The following is a 15,174-nucleotide window of genomic DNA, read 5'->3' as shown; positions in this document are numbered from 1 at the left end:
TGTGTGTGTGTGTGTGTGTGTGTGTGTGTGTGTGAGTGTGTGTGTGTGTGTGTGTGTGTACACGTGTGTATAACCAGGAGTCCTGACATTTACGTTTCCTTTACTGAAAATAAAACCATGCATCATTCATGAAGTTCCTTATTTGTGTATTCCCCTATTCTCCTACCCACTCAGTGAATAGTTCAGCAGAGAAAACAGAGAGACGGATGGAGAAAGAGAGAGAGAGAGAGAGAGAGAGAGAGAGAGAGAGAGAGAGAGAGATCCGCATCTTTATAACACTGCTGTTTCGTCACGGCATCCTACTGAGTGATGGCGGCTGTCATGTCTTGCAGTGCTCCGTACAGACCATAAAATGCTCAGACTTGCGGCGAAACAGCAAACTCTACCTCCCCCTCTTTTTTCTGTCCATTTCTGTCTTGCTGAGTTTCAAGCTGCTCTTTTGCACTCTTAGTATCGGCATTTCCCCCTCACTCCCCCTCTCCTCCTCTGCCTAGAGGGGAAGGCTTCTCGCTTCTTTTCCTGCTCATAGTAATTGGGCGAGCACACACACTGCATCTTCAGAGAGCCACTGCATCGAACGAGTGAAAGAGAGAGAGAGAGGGAGGGAGAGAAAAAACAGACATCTGTGCTCGTTGAGCGAGGGGACCAAAAGATGAGATGAATGAAAGGAAGAGAGCGTGTTGGGGGAGGACGGAAGCAAGGTCACAGTGAGAGAGAAGAACAGGAATGAAAGAAGCAAAGGAAAAAAAGTCCCACGCAATTATCACATTCACACCCTGTCTCAGGTCCATTCTGCCACTCTCTCTCCTGGTCTCTCTCTCCCAGTCTCTCTCACTCTCTCCAGCTCTCTCTCCAAAGCTTGTACATCCTCCCCATTCAATCCTACTTTCACACTCTTTTGCTCTTCATCTGCTTGTCCCTCCCTCTCCCCCTTGGTGTTTTCGTCTCTCCAGTGCTTTCATTGCAAAGATCTGTCTTGTTTCATTTCCTAAGTACTGCAGCAGATGAACAGGTGAAGGGAGGTGAGGGCTAGCAGATGGTGAGAAAGACCGGCAGAGAGAGAGAGAGGGAGGGAGTTAGAGAGAGAGAGGTATAGAGAGAGAGAGAGTCAGTCAGAGAGATGGCAGAGAAGGCAGCGGTGAATAGGGAGAGAGCTTAAGAGACAGAGAGACAGAGACGGATTGCAGTATTTAAGAGCCTGCCCTGGGGAACTGCTGTAGGTGATTGGGGGGGGGGGGGGGGGGGGGGTATACACATACACACACACACACACACTCATACACACACACACACACACACCCACACACACACAGAAGGACACAGAGAGGAAGAATCAAGACGTCTTACATGACTTAAACTTGTCGCTGTTGCAGACTGATTTTTTTTTGTTTGGTTTTGTTGTGATTTGATGTGCATGCTTCAACACACCTCTGTGATTTCTGCCATCTGTTATACATCCCCTTGTTTTAGACACCTGCATCTGTCCTCCGGTGCAGCTCTGCTTACTGTCATACTCCAGTGTTTCCGTATCGACCACAAACCGCTTTAAACCAAGAGGCTACATGGGCGTGTGTCCCACAAGCTTCCTTGTAGGGATTTTCTTTCTACCAAATCTAAAGAACTTGCGTGTATATCTTGTATCAAATCTACACTTTTCGTACCATTGCCACAACAATAGCAGCATCATTAGTCATTGTTACGGTGGTCATACATATGAGTGCAGCGGTCAGCGCGCACTTACACTGTATACTATGTTGGAGTGTTTCCACTTAACCATTATATGGATGGTTTTGATGATCTATCCAAAATGGATTTGCAATTATAGAAAATTATGGTACGGTATAGAAGGTGCTCAAGTTCATAAGATGCTTACAAGGCATCTGCTAGTCCCTGGTCTGCACCAATCCTGCAGCAATCAATCAATATCTTTGCATTTACTATTTAAAGTCTTCAGATTTAATGGATGTTACTGGAAAGTGCCACATATAAGCAAGTGTGGCCTACTAGAAAAGAAGCCCACTTAGAATAGAAGTACAGACCCTTCGTGAGTACTTATACAGTGAAGATACTAGCATACCAAATACCTGTTAAGGTGTATGGCCACCCTTTAACTTTAGAATATATTTTGAATGCTGAGGTACAAACACTGCACTGTGATTGGTTGCCCTCGAAAGGCCTCTGACATGTTCATGAAACGGCTCATGTAGATCAGTGTTGAACACTGAATATTTGAATATTTGCACCATATGGTGCTAAAGTAGTTTCATAATCTTTGATCATTATTGTGACCTTGCAGAGTAATCACTGGACCTAAAGACTGTTATGGGACACCTTTATGGATCCATCACCAAATCTAACAGAACAGACTTTGTGGTCTGAAGACATTCTTTGGCTTTCTTAAAAGTTGAACATTTTCGGAAGTAGGGAAGAGTGAAAGATGAGTTATTTGACTTTCTGTAGCTTTTTTTCATCGCCCAGAAGCCTAGGTTTTTGTATAGATGTGCCTTTGTCTGCTGGCCTTGAATGCAGGCAGTTCCCTGAACAGCCATTCATTCTAACTTTGTAAAGCTTGTGCTGTATAATTATCAGCTATCTCTGTTGGTGAGCATTGACTTGCAACTACTGTGCCTCTTTGCCAATGCACTTGGTGTACATTTAGCATAATACTGCAACATTTGTTTAGGAGTTGACACGTTAAATCTGTAAATGTAAATCATTTTGCACTTTTGACAAGAAACCTTATAGCTGGGTAGCTGGGTTGCTGGGTAACTGGGTAGCTGGGTTGCTGGGTAGCTGGGTAACTGGGTTGCTGGCTGACTTTACAGTTGTATTCCAGTAGGGTCTACAATAATGTTACCTTTCATTGCCATTCGCTGCACCTGTTATTTTGTGCACTCTATGTATGTAGCACTTTTGGAGCTTGTAACTTGAGACATGCACACACACACACACACACACACACACAAGTGGATCAGGAAAGAACAAAAGCCCTTCAATGCGCTGCAGGGATAAAAATAATTCTTAAGACATAGTAACAGCAGGCTGAGCCCAGTTAGTCCCCCAGAATCTCCTTACTGACTTGACAACTAGATGCATTTTAAAAGCTGGATCTGCAGATTCCATAAAGATAGACAAAATAGTCAAAATAGATAAAAAGTGACAAAAATGTACACATTAAAGACTAAAAATAGAGGGGAAAAGATAACTATATGTCAGGAACGATAAAATGGAAATGTAAAAGGCTCTGGTCATAAAAGTCAGCATAACCCACTAGGGGGAAGGTGGGTATATTTTTCATATAATAAAAAAGGAAACTTTATGGAATTTTAGTATGGAATCATTTACCATCTAATTTTCATCACAAAAAATGATCTATTTCTTAAGGTTTGAGGAGGTAAATGAGATTTCTACTTAAAGAAGATGACAAAAGATACAAAAATAGCTTCTGCAGTTGAAAGGGAGACTGATGAATGGTTCAGATCAAACAAGGAAACTGTGTTCAGTAAATTTTCGTAGAATGTCCATTAATGATTTGAATATATTTACCAGAACTGATAAAAATGTGACAGAACCATCATGTGTGCACATGGCAGCTTGGCGACACCCGTTACATATGGGCTCAATGTTCTCATAGATATGCGAAAGTAACTTCAGTAAATGGGGCCTTACAGGTTTTTGACAGGGATTGCATTGTGGTATTCAACTTCACAAATACTGAATGTAGGTTGAAAGTGGTACACGAAACTCATTCGTGGTGGATGTGAGCGTGAGTATTAATACTACAGAATGCACCCGCGCTGTTGCTAAGGAGAAATCAGAGACTGCGGGAAAAGGTTTAATGTCCTTTCTACCTGAGGTAAAATAAAATGAATCCTCGCAGCTGTGCCAGAAACCTCTCGCCGAACGTGAACACAAACAGCAGGGAAAAGCGGTCATTTATTTTTATATGAAGGCGACGTATGTGTGTACATACATCTGTATGTACGATATATGTATAGGCTATATATATGTAGGCACGTATGTATGTATGGCATGTATGTATATCGCCAATGTATATGTGAATATAAGCCTGTTTATTTCTGTTGAACTCCTGATTGCTCGAACTAACTGTAGGCTATTCACGAGTTTGCACATTAACAGCCCTTATTCGACTACACGTAATCTGACTGAGGGGCTAACCTAAGGGGCTATAGTTAATTTTATCTAAACTTAAATAATCAGTCAACTAGACTACTGTCACATATTGTCATAATAAGATGCCGAAAAGTTAGTTCATGGCTTGATGATTCACCGTACTCAAAGCTGTTTTGCAGACATGCAAAATTAGACTCGGTCCAGCAGCATAAAACAGCTGTAGTAGCTTAGGTGTTCAGACATCTACACTACCGTAATCTTGGAGGTGTTATCAAACGACACTTTAACAGCTGTGTTCGGTACCAACCGTTGCGTTTCATCCAGACTGCATAAGCTAACGGTGTGTGCGACCAGATAGACGAATGTCCGCGTGGAAACGCAAGTTGCGAGAAGATGGAGATCTGACAGACATTCTACTCTTTACTGCACCTTGAACAACGCGGCGTTAGAGGTGCGAGATGGAGACGTACGAACAGATAAAGTAATAGACCAAGTAGTATGCGCCAGTACATTACCGGCACACTAATCTCTTCAAAACTAAAAATGAATACAGTTGCTTTACGCTACTTGCTGAAATTCTCCTCACCAGAATGTTACCGTCACTTACATCAACACGATACAATTAATTGCATTTATACACACAAAACTGCCTATCCCACAAATAATGTCTGGATTATGTTTCTCGAAATGTTCTCTTAATGAAATATCAGCACGAGTGTTATTTTAATTAATTATACTTACGTCGCTCATCGTACAAACGTGCTCTTGACTTCTGCAGCGAAGCGACTTTCTTCCCTCTATCCCACTCTTGCTCTCGCCAACTGCAGATGGGCTATTCTTGAAGCGTGTGGGCTCGGATACAGAAATGCGATAACTGTTGGCCCAAAGAGGATGCTTGAACAGAAACGTTAGACGCCAACCTCCCTGATCAAGTCAATTGGGGCTTCAGCGATGCGGGTGCAGTGGAGGCAAAATGCGGCTGTGTGCAACAGCGCGTCAGATTCTCCCTCAGCTTTCCCCCCTCGCCCACTCACAAGGAGCCGAACTTACTGAGGAGCGCATTGGACCTCGTGTTCACTCAGCTATGACGCCGTCCATGGACATTCATTTCACCCGAGGAAGACGCCTACCACGGCAATTTATGTAGTCACCACACATATATAGCAGTGTTCATTCACAATCTTACTGTATCGCCAGCTAGGTTTAAGATCTAAAAAGACAAATGTTTCATAATTACAGAAGTACAATATTGATGAGAGAACAAACATATGCAGCTGCTAACCTCACATGGACTACAAATACACATCTCTCCTTAAACTTATTAGAAATTATTAGAACACACTACCACATTACCAGCGCATTCAACAGCTGGATACAGCAGGCTGCGGTTCATTTCTCTCATGTCTACTAACAGACCAATAACGACGGAAATACGACAGAACTTTCAAATAAAGGTCCTAATGTTTCCTACCCGATGTTCACAGCAGAAAGAATTTATTAGCAGAAGTCAGAATAGCATATATATATATATATATATATATATATATATATATATATATATATATATATATATATATATATATATATATATATATATAATATATATATATATATATATATATATATATATATATATATATATATATATATATATATATATATATATATATATATATGCAGTATGTATGAATGAAGTGGATCCTTGGAAACAATGGAACTCAACCATATGCCTGTAATAGCCTATTCTGACATGTGAGAGTGATCGCCATCTACTGGAGAATGAGCACTCCAACAATCGATAGCAATGTACCGAAATTCAATATTATGAAAAAAACCCATCTCCTAGTAAGTGGTGATGGGCAGCGAAGGGCACCGGCGCTCGGTGGGGGAAGCAGCATCAGTGTGGTCAGATTTACAAGAAAGCTGCAGTTGAAAGGTGGTGCCCCGCAGTGAGCTGGTCATACATGGCTGAAGGTGTAATTGGAAAACGCTGCAAACTCATGCTTTAGAATAAGAACACTAATCCTCATTGTCCAGTTACAAGGTGGGTAGCTTTGGATCGCTTTGAACACCTTGCTTTGACATTGTGAAAATTAGACGTGGGCGTGGTCTGTATTCCGGTGGTGCCATATTTAACTGAATTCAGTTCCAATAAGTGCGAACAAAATGCGACTTGAGTTCCAAGGCGAACGAGCGTGCAATCTGAAACGTTCTCCTGGTACAATGACGTTAACCCAGCATTCCTTTCATGGGAAAGTGTTGCAACATGGCAGGCAGGTCAGAAGTTACGTAATGCACAAGCTGCAGACCATGACAGCTCTGGAAGGACTGGCAAAACCGAGGAGCAGAAGGCAGAGACCGTTTGCCACTCTGAACTTTTCAATAATGGTCCATGTGTCTGCAGTCTGGAATGTCAAAGCCATTATAACACAATGATAGATTCAGCATAAGAGCAAGTGTCCCTTTGTGTATTTTCTCTACCAAAATGATTATTTGACAGTAGTCTGAGGAGAACGGGTACAGAACGAGTTTTGACAAGGTTGCTTTTACGCCTTAAGCAACACTGGGGAAAAAAGCTTCAATTGGATCTGGATTTACTCAGATGAATCAACTGATGGACGTTGGTGCGCCATGAATTGTGGGAGTTGTCTGCTTTAAAAGGGCCCTGTACGTTTATGTCGTTTCAGTATCTCTGAGTTTATTAATTTAGTGAACATGTTGTCTGGTTAAGCATATTAATTAGGGCCTAGTTTCTATTTGTAGCGAAATATTGTGTGCTCTTGTTCCCTCCGGCGACCCGTTAGCTTTTATACGTCTGATTCATATTTGGCCTTATCTCTTAACGACTGGTCATTTCTAACGTAGAGGCTACTGCATGGTGCTCTGTACTGGAACTCGAAACTAGAAATGGGCGTAAAAGCTTGTACTAGTCCTGAACAGAACATTTGTGACAAAGCTGTCTTAAGAAACTATAACACTTTTTTATTTTACAAAATCATTTTCTACTTTGGAACAGTTCCAAGAGATTTCATTTATTGCATTGTATGAAACTATTGTCCATCGGTGTTCAACTATGATGCCAATGAATCCTGACACCAATCCCTAATATGTGAGAGATATTAAAAACCAACTAAAAGAATGTATAAACTTACCTTGGACAGGAAAGGAGATACAGCTGTCTTTTTCTAGGGGCTGGTTGATTGACACACTGATCCTGTGAGAAATAGTAGCTAACCGTTACTCTGTGGGAAGAAAAATAAATATATAAGATATAGCTGAACGTATACTAGTATCGAAGAGGAAACGGCCATGTAAACGACCCAAAAGTAGGGTGACCATATTTTCTGTATATATGTGCATGTGACAAGAGTGCAGATACATTTTGTAGAATATCATGAGCATATCATCATATCATAAGATCATGCGTCCAAAATTATTTTATTACTGGCTTGCACTTAAATAATCAGTGCTGGTTATTATTTATATTATTATAAATGTAGTAAGCTTGTCTTATCAAACGGTTCTGAGGGAAGTTTTGAGTATTCGCTGGGCAATTGCCTGAAAACATGTCCACTAGAGGGCACTGGTCTTGAAACATAAGCACATCGCAGTCAGCTATAACTACGTTCCTCAACGTCCTGGTACTACAGATTTTCTTTACTAAAGAGTCAAGTGTGACAACAAAGTGATCAGCCAGTTACAGTAATCACTGAATTAACTATAAGGGAATCTAAAATCCAGGACTGGATATATATTAGATTTTAGGTCCATAGTTGAATACCACAACAATAGTGGACTGTAATCTACAGTTGTTGCCTACATGTTACACAATCATTTGTGTAACGACAATTGCACAATTTACATTCATAGTCTGAAAATGTTAAAACTGAATATAAATGTAGTTATCTATTACACTTTCAAAGTTTTAGGTTTCTTGATTTTCCATATGTATAAACATGTTAAGGAAAACAATTATTTTCATTTTGATTTTGCAGAATCTGAACAATTCTACCTTGTTTCTACCTTGGCTTTGCTATAATTAACCGTTTAACCTGTTCAGTGCAGTGATATCCATGGTAACCACTCTATACAGTTCCATTGTGAACTCTCCTGTATAGGCCATTGTAAAATGGCCCATGTACCTACAAATGTCTGCTAGTAGTGTTTATCAGCTCAGAAAATGTCTCCGCAATCAAGTCGAATCCACACATAAAGTCAATTACTTAAGTTTCATTGGAAATTTTAGTTGAATTTTTTTTATCATTTTGGCAGCAATGGAATTCAGTCAAAGAAAGTCAAAATTACGTTCTGCTGAAAGTCACTTCACACACATTTGACACAATTCTTTTTCCTATATTTTATTGAATCTTCTCTACTATTTTTGTGTCAACATTTTCATATTAGTCACTACTGTTAGATTACTTCCCCCTTCACTGCAATAGCAGTAAACTACTTGAGAGTTCAAACCCAGACCTCCTCTCCAACTCTCCCCCACTGGATATTCTGCAGAAAATTACACCTGTCATTTAATAATGTCAAATTAATGGCACAAATCTGTTTAGAACATGATTTCTTGATGATTTTCTTAGATTCTATCCAGTTCATGTCTTTACTGGTCTATATCTCATTTAACCTATTATCATGTATTTAGACTGGGTCAACAGCTGTATATTTAATGACTGAATTATCCAGTGTTCAATTTCCTGTAAACACTTTATCAGTGTCAGGATGTTCTGACTATGTTCTGACGTTCATATGCCCGGATTCTTATGAACAAACATTCCTGTGATCTATACGGGCGTGTTACTTGGTGGGAGAGAAGAAGGGTTGGTGTTGTGGTTGAAGTTCTCATTAGAAACACAACATTTCTAGCTCTGTACAGCAAACAGACATTTTCTCATTATCTTTTTTTGTAATACCAAAAACAAACAAACAAAAACAACAATAAGAGCTTGATCCCATCTCATTGGCAAACGAACATGGCAGAAATTAAAATAGCGTCTAAAAAAAAGGCATCAATGCCAGATAGTACATCACCTTCCAGTAGTGTTCATGGAAGAGAGGAAGTCAGATATAACTGGAGTCTAATTTAAGTTAATGTAAAGAATAAATAATGAAGTAAAACAGTCAAAATGAAACTAAACTTGATGTCTGACAATGCTGCATGCAGAGAGAGAGAGAGAGAGAGAGAAAGGAGATGAGAGGAAATGGAGAGAAGAAAGGTAGAGAGAGAGAGAGAGAGAGAGAAAGAGATTTGCAGATATCAAAAACCCTTTGGAAATAACAAGGAACAAGGAGGAAAAGAATCAACACGGACATGAAGAGGTGGTAAAAGGAGGATACATGGGTGACTGTAGGTGCTTTTGGTGAGATTACAAAGTACTTGAGGAAGTACGCAGGACAGAAGGCACAGTGGCTTGGAGTGTAATCTTTAAGGACCACCACGACAGGACCTACCAAACTTATAAGGTGCTCTACACACAAAAGAACACAAATGCACATTTATAAAGTAAGGCCAGCAGTCACAATCACTGGTCCCCGTCTCCATCAATCAGGGGTATGAGAGGCGGGCCTAAGGTACAGCTCATCTCACCACATGATCTGAGTTTGGGCTAGTAAAGTCCAGATTGTAAATAGGAATGTTTTTTCATTTACTTCGGCACTAGAATGTGTGAAATGGGTGGCATGTATGAATCAAGGACTCAATAGTTTGTGACACATGCTGGATAAAGCAGAAATAAAAATGTGACTCAAGCAAATGACATAATCAAATCCTTACAATGCAGGTCAGTTAAACTGACAGTGATGAAGGGCTATGTCTTTGACATGGTTTCATCAATTCTTAATAAATACGTCATCACATACATTATGTTTTTTTTTTTCGCGCTTAAGTGCTGCAATATCAATGCCATTTTGATTGTGTCTGATTAGTTCATTGATTGATTAGTTGATTTCATCAACAATGTACTGATTGATCAGTATGATTAGGAGCAGATAGCAGATTTGAATCTGCAGCATTACTTCAAATAAAAGTGGCACAATATTAACAATAATTCTTAAAGAAAATGTTTGGTCTAGATTTAAAGGTAAACAAAAAGCTACTTTGGGAAAACAATAAACTGGGCACAGTGTTTTTTGAGACATTCCAAACCAGTCCTACTACTACCATTATAATTATTATTACTTATATTCATATCACGTTTTACCCTTTAAGACACTTCTTGAAAAATAAAAAACAAAAACAACATAAAACATTTTTTTCTTATTTTCTTCTATAAAAGCTACACATTTTCTACTGGGATGTCTAAGTTGTTAGTGTTTTTTTATTAATAATATTTTTTTTTTGCTGTTGCTAAGAAAAAACTACTGATCTAAAAGGCGACATACTCAGCTTTTTGTCCTAAGACTCAACAACTGCTTTTGGAACTCATCTCTCTCGGGCAATTTGCAGATGAGAAAGAAGAAAAAAAGAGGATCAAATGATTCACCAAGCCTTGGCCTCTAGAGTTGGACTCGACGGTGGTGACGGCTCATTCTGAAACTCAGAAACTAGAACTCAGTCCTTTCTATTTCTTCGGAGTCTCCGATTGCCACGGCGATCCGGTTTCAAGAAAAGGAAAAGAAACAAACAAACAAACAAAATCATAGTGGTATTTCTGATGTAAACACTGCCATGTGGCCTTTGTCAGCTGGCCAGCTGTTCTCATGTGTCGATTTCAGGTTGCTGCTCTACCAATACTCCACTCTTCCTTCCACAACAGACACGGTCACGCAAGTCTTCCATAACTCTTTACAGCCTAGAGCTGTTAAACATATATTGTAATTTATTTAGTGTAAATATTTTCCTGTGTTGTATGACTCTTCTAAAAATCCATACACAGCACTAGGCACTGAGACACAGAGTATAGAAGTAAAAGAATTCTGTTTCATATAATATTTGTTGAGGACTTATCAGACCTCGCTGACACTGTGAATATGTGGGGAAAATAAGCTTTTCTCTGTCACGTATTGTTAAGTAGTCAGCATCAGTACCATTCAGTCATCATAGCATATGCTTCACAGTCTAGTAAACGAGTGGTGTCACCACCCTTTTGGTTAATGGTTAAAGTAGTCGAAATGCTGAATTCAATCAAATTAAAGGAGCGCAGTATATTTGGCCTTCATGGTAGACTAGTTACTTTTCCACTTAAAAAAAAGACTTCTATTAATACCAACAACAAAAAATCTTGTGTTGTACAGTTTAGTGTGTTTTTGCTTTTCTTACTTTATAGATTGACATTTCCAGATATTTTGTAACAAGGGCAAGACCCACAGTATCGCAGAACTTGAGTAGAAATACAGCTACTGATAAAAGAGACAAACAGAAGGGCAGCAGTGGAAAAGGCCTCAGGACTCCTGGACAGGCTAAGACTAGCATACAATACTGGATATATGTCTGTGTGCACATCTGCATGTGTGGGGGAAACGTGTCCATAAACTGACGGGCAACCAATAAGGAGAATTTCAAGCAAGTGGAAGGTTTTAAAAGCATATGTACTCTCGTGTTGAAACTAGGACATGGCAGCCTTGTGTTGGAGAAAACTTAATTGGCCTGAATTTAATATTCTCTCTCTAATTTTGCCTATATGGCCTTCCCTTGAGCTCTGCATTCCTCTGGGGCGCTTAAAATCTCCCAGTTCCTCACCAGCCGCCTTTCCCCTTGGACTAAATCATCCTACATCCCTTCAGGAGATGCAGACGGATTCTTCCTCGTGCCTTGTTGATGGGAGTAACTCCCAGGGCTGCTGTCTGCTTCCAGGTCATCCTCCAGCTCTTCGTCTTCTTCCTTGTCCATGTTCCCCCGCTCTCCATCTCTCAGTTTAAGCCCTTGTTTCGACGACTGAATGCGTCCCAGAAGTGCTGGTGTCCCACCAGATCCCAGGTCCCCGTCTTCCGCAGCGACCCCGTTTTCAGCCCTCGCCCTGTATCTGATCCAGTCCTCCACAGCCATGACCCCGTCTCCTTCGCTGAGAAACCTCCAGAGTGCCAGGGGATCGCGGCTGAGGCCGGGCAGGATCCCCCTGGCGGAGGGGTCGTCGGCGGCCGCGGGGGCTCCCCTTTTGCGGCGGGACTTGCTGGTGTGGTTGACCTGTAGATGCATGGCCATCAGCTCCACAGAAGAGGTCCGGAAGGGACAGAACACACACTGATTCAGAGTGTTGTCTCCTCCTTTCGTTCTGCCTAACGGAGAAGCACCGAAGCCGCCGGCTGTTCCTCCAGCATGCTCAGCTGAACCCACACCGGGCACGGGACGGCGCGAGAGGTCCAGAGGCTCGAATCCACCTTGCTGGGAAGCACTGGGCGTCACGACACTCTGATACCCATTAGCTGGCACCATGCGACTGGTAACAAGGGGTTTCCGTCTAGACGATTTGGCCATTTTTGGAGGCGGCGTCTCTCTCGTCCAGCTCCCGTCTAGACCACTCGGGTAGATCTCTCCCATCATTCCACTCAGGAAACGGTACTGACTCTCCAAATCCCTTTCTTTCCGAGACGCTCTGGATTTCTGATGACTCTCCTTCTGCTCTGTGGGTTCGGCGACCAAAGTCCGGGCGTGTCTGGATGTGGGAGTTTCCGATGCCCCCCTCCCTAGTGATCCCTGGTTTGTGGATGGGGGCCGCCGCGGTTTCGGGGTACCCTCTCGCAGTGAGCCAGCAAGTGAGGTAGTGAAGCTCGGAGAGGAGGAGCTAGGAGTGGTTGCTACGGCATTCCTCTCACGATGATGACGTTGCAGATGATATTTAAGAGAACCAGACTGGGTGCCAGCATAGTCGCAATGGGGACATTTGTACGGTCTCTCACCTGAAAGAGGTCACAAATCAGAAATATTCATTAACTTTTCCAGAATTTTCCACGACATGACATTCAACCATAGTATAAATACAATGGTAACTGCTAGCACTTAATTTACTAGCATAACAACACAGTATTTAACAAGGCTCACTAAGGCAAGCTTGTAAGTTGTGGCACGTGAAGGAACGTTAAGACGCAGTATTGCATTGCAGCAGCAGGTGGCACTGTTTAACACTGTCTGACCTCCGATTTACAGGCATTTCTTTCAGATCACGACATTTGTTATCTTGTCATTTGCAGCCAGAATTTCTTTGTAGACATTAAAAATGAGCAGGACTGCAAATCCTGTATCGCTCCCTTGTGTGTAACGTCAAACTGCGCTTGCACGGACTTGTGTGCTCGTTGTGTGCATGCTGAAGACTTGTAGCCTCACCTGTGTGAACACGCAGGTGCACTTTAAGGTGATGGGAGGAGCGGAAGGCTTTACCGCAGTAGGGGCAGTCCTTCATTCCTGCACCCCGCACACGCTCCCTCTGAGCTGGGGAAGGAGCAGACGATGTTCCCCTCACACCATTTTCCCCTGGGGCTGAGAAAGAGAAAGAGACAAAGTCCAAAGGGTCTAACAACAAACTCACTTATTAAACCTGTCTTATATTATATGATCCTTACCAGAAAGGTGTGTTATGACGGAATGCAAATTTCTGGCCGTCCCCAATCCTGATTGGTGCTGTTTAGCCTCTTGCCTACAGTCATTTACATTTGCTCCTCCTCCTCCTCCTCCTCCTCGAGGTCTCGTGGCCTTATGTGTGGCTTCCTCGTCTTTCCCCACACTCCCGCGTGCGTTAGCATGCTTCTGTGGTCTCTGAACATGAACGCGAGCGTGGGCCACCGCCTGCTGAAGGTTCTGGAAAAGCTTGCCGCAGTCAGGACATTCCCAGGGCGCCCCGGGCGCCTCCGGGTCTTCCTTGAGGCCGAGTCCACCGAGGTACGCGCGCACCTGCTCGGCCTCTCCGGCCACGGTGCCGTGCGAGGGAGGGCGGCGCGACTGGGCCGGGGACCTCTGCCTCGGCTGGCCGGCCTGGTCCGCCGCCAGGCTGCGAGCCACTAGCTGCCAGACGGCCGCCTGCTCGCCCGCGTCCAGCGCCTCCCCGCCCCGCTCCCCTCCGTTGCCCATCTCGGCCACCTGGGCCACGGCCTGGAGGCGCTCCACGCAGCTGGCTCCACCGCCGTCGTTCGGCAGACCCAGGTAGCCCCACGCCGAGGACTTGCTCGAGCTCGCGCCAACCTCCGACCGCTCCACCCGATTCCCCGAGCCTCCTCCTCCTCCTCCCCTGGTCGCTATGCTTTGCGCCAGCAGCAGGTTGGAGTAGAGGGCCCCTAGGGCCTGACTTCCTGCAGGCCCTTTGGACTGCTCAGGACCCGAGGGCCCCAGATTTCCCAAACCAGCCTTAAGGCCCAGCTTGTTGAGGTGCACTTTCATGTGGTTCTTGAGGAACCAGGGCTCCTTGAATCCGCGACCACACACCTGGCACTTATGATCGAGAGAGTCCTTGTGCTTGCGCATATGGCCCTTCAGGAACCAGGACTGGGTGAAGCGCTGACCGCACATATCGCAGCGAAAGGCTGGCGGAGCGGGCGCTTGCGACAAAGGCGCTTGCGGTGGTGCTGTCACAGGGCGACACGGGAAGACCGGAAGAGGCGCTGGCTCTTCGGGTGGGTGGCTCTCCTGCAGGTGCGCGGCCAGACGCTCCTCCTGATTGGCCGAGAAGGGGCAGAGGGTGCACTTGTACGGGTTGTGGAGGATCCGCACGTGACGCGCTAGCTCGGAGGCCGTGCGGAACTTGCCCTTACACGCGTGGCAGCGGAAGGCGGGTGCTGCCGTGTTAGGGGCGGGGTCTTCTGTGAGGGTTGGAGAGAAGGTGGAGGAGACCGGTGCTTCTTCTGTCAGAGGTGGCGTCAGGGGGTTGGTGCTGTCCACTAAGAACTGAGGGCTGCTGGCAGTTTGAAGAGGCTCTTCTGGGACGGTCTCTTCTCGCGGATTCTGATGCAATGACCTGGATAACGGACTGGAGCAGAGCTCTCTGTCGCCTTGGTGCCGGATAACGCTATCGCTCACGTCGCTCTGCTGGGACTTGCCATGCGATATCCTGTAGAGGGCCGAGGCCCGACGGTCCCTGTCTGAGCTGTGAGCCCGTGCGTGCAGGGACA

At 43.8% G+C, this 15,174-nt stretch overlaps 1 protein-coding gene across 1 annotated transcript in view; it reads right to left on the bottom strand.

Annotated features, from left to right (window-relative positions):
• Nucleotides 1–8,476: 8,476 nt before the first annotated feature.
• Nucleotides 8,477–15,174, bottom strand: part of znf219 (zinc finger protein 219) — a 16,884-nt gene continuing 10,186 nt past the window's right edge. Inside the window, exons 3-5 of the mRNA XM_077012108.1 lie at nucleotides 13,636–15,174; nucleotides 13,400–13,552; nucleotides 8,477–12,975 (exon numbers count right to left, since the gene is read on the bottom strand). The exon at nucleotides 13,636–15,174 is cut by the window's right edge and continues 499 nt beyond it. Coding sequence (XP_076868223.1) covers nucleotides 11,849–12,975; nucleotides 13,400–13,552; nucleotides 13,636–15,174 — 2,819 coding nt within the window. The 3' untranslated portion in view covers nucleotides 8,477–11,848. The remainder of the gene's footprint in view (nucleotides 12,976–13,399; nucleotides 13,553–13,635) is intronic.

The sequence above is a fragment of the Brachyhypopomus gauderio genome, chromosome 1 (assembly GCF_052324685.1).
Source record: "Brachyhypopomus gauderio isolate BG-103 chromosome 1, BGAUD_0.2, whole genome shotgun sequence".
NCBI classification, from domain to species: domain Eukaryota; kingdom Metazoa; phylum Chordata; class Actinopteri; order Gymnotiformes; family Hypopomidae; genus Brachyhypopomus; species Brachyhypopomus gauderio.
This window is presented reverse-complemented; position numbering and strand designations above follow the sequence as displayed.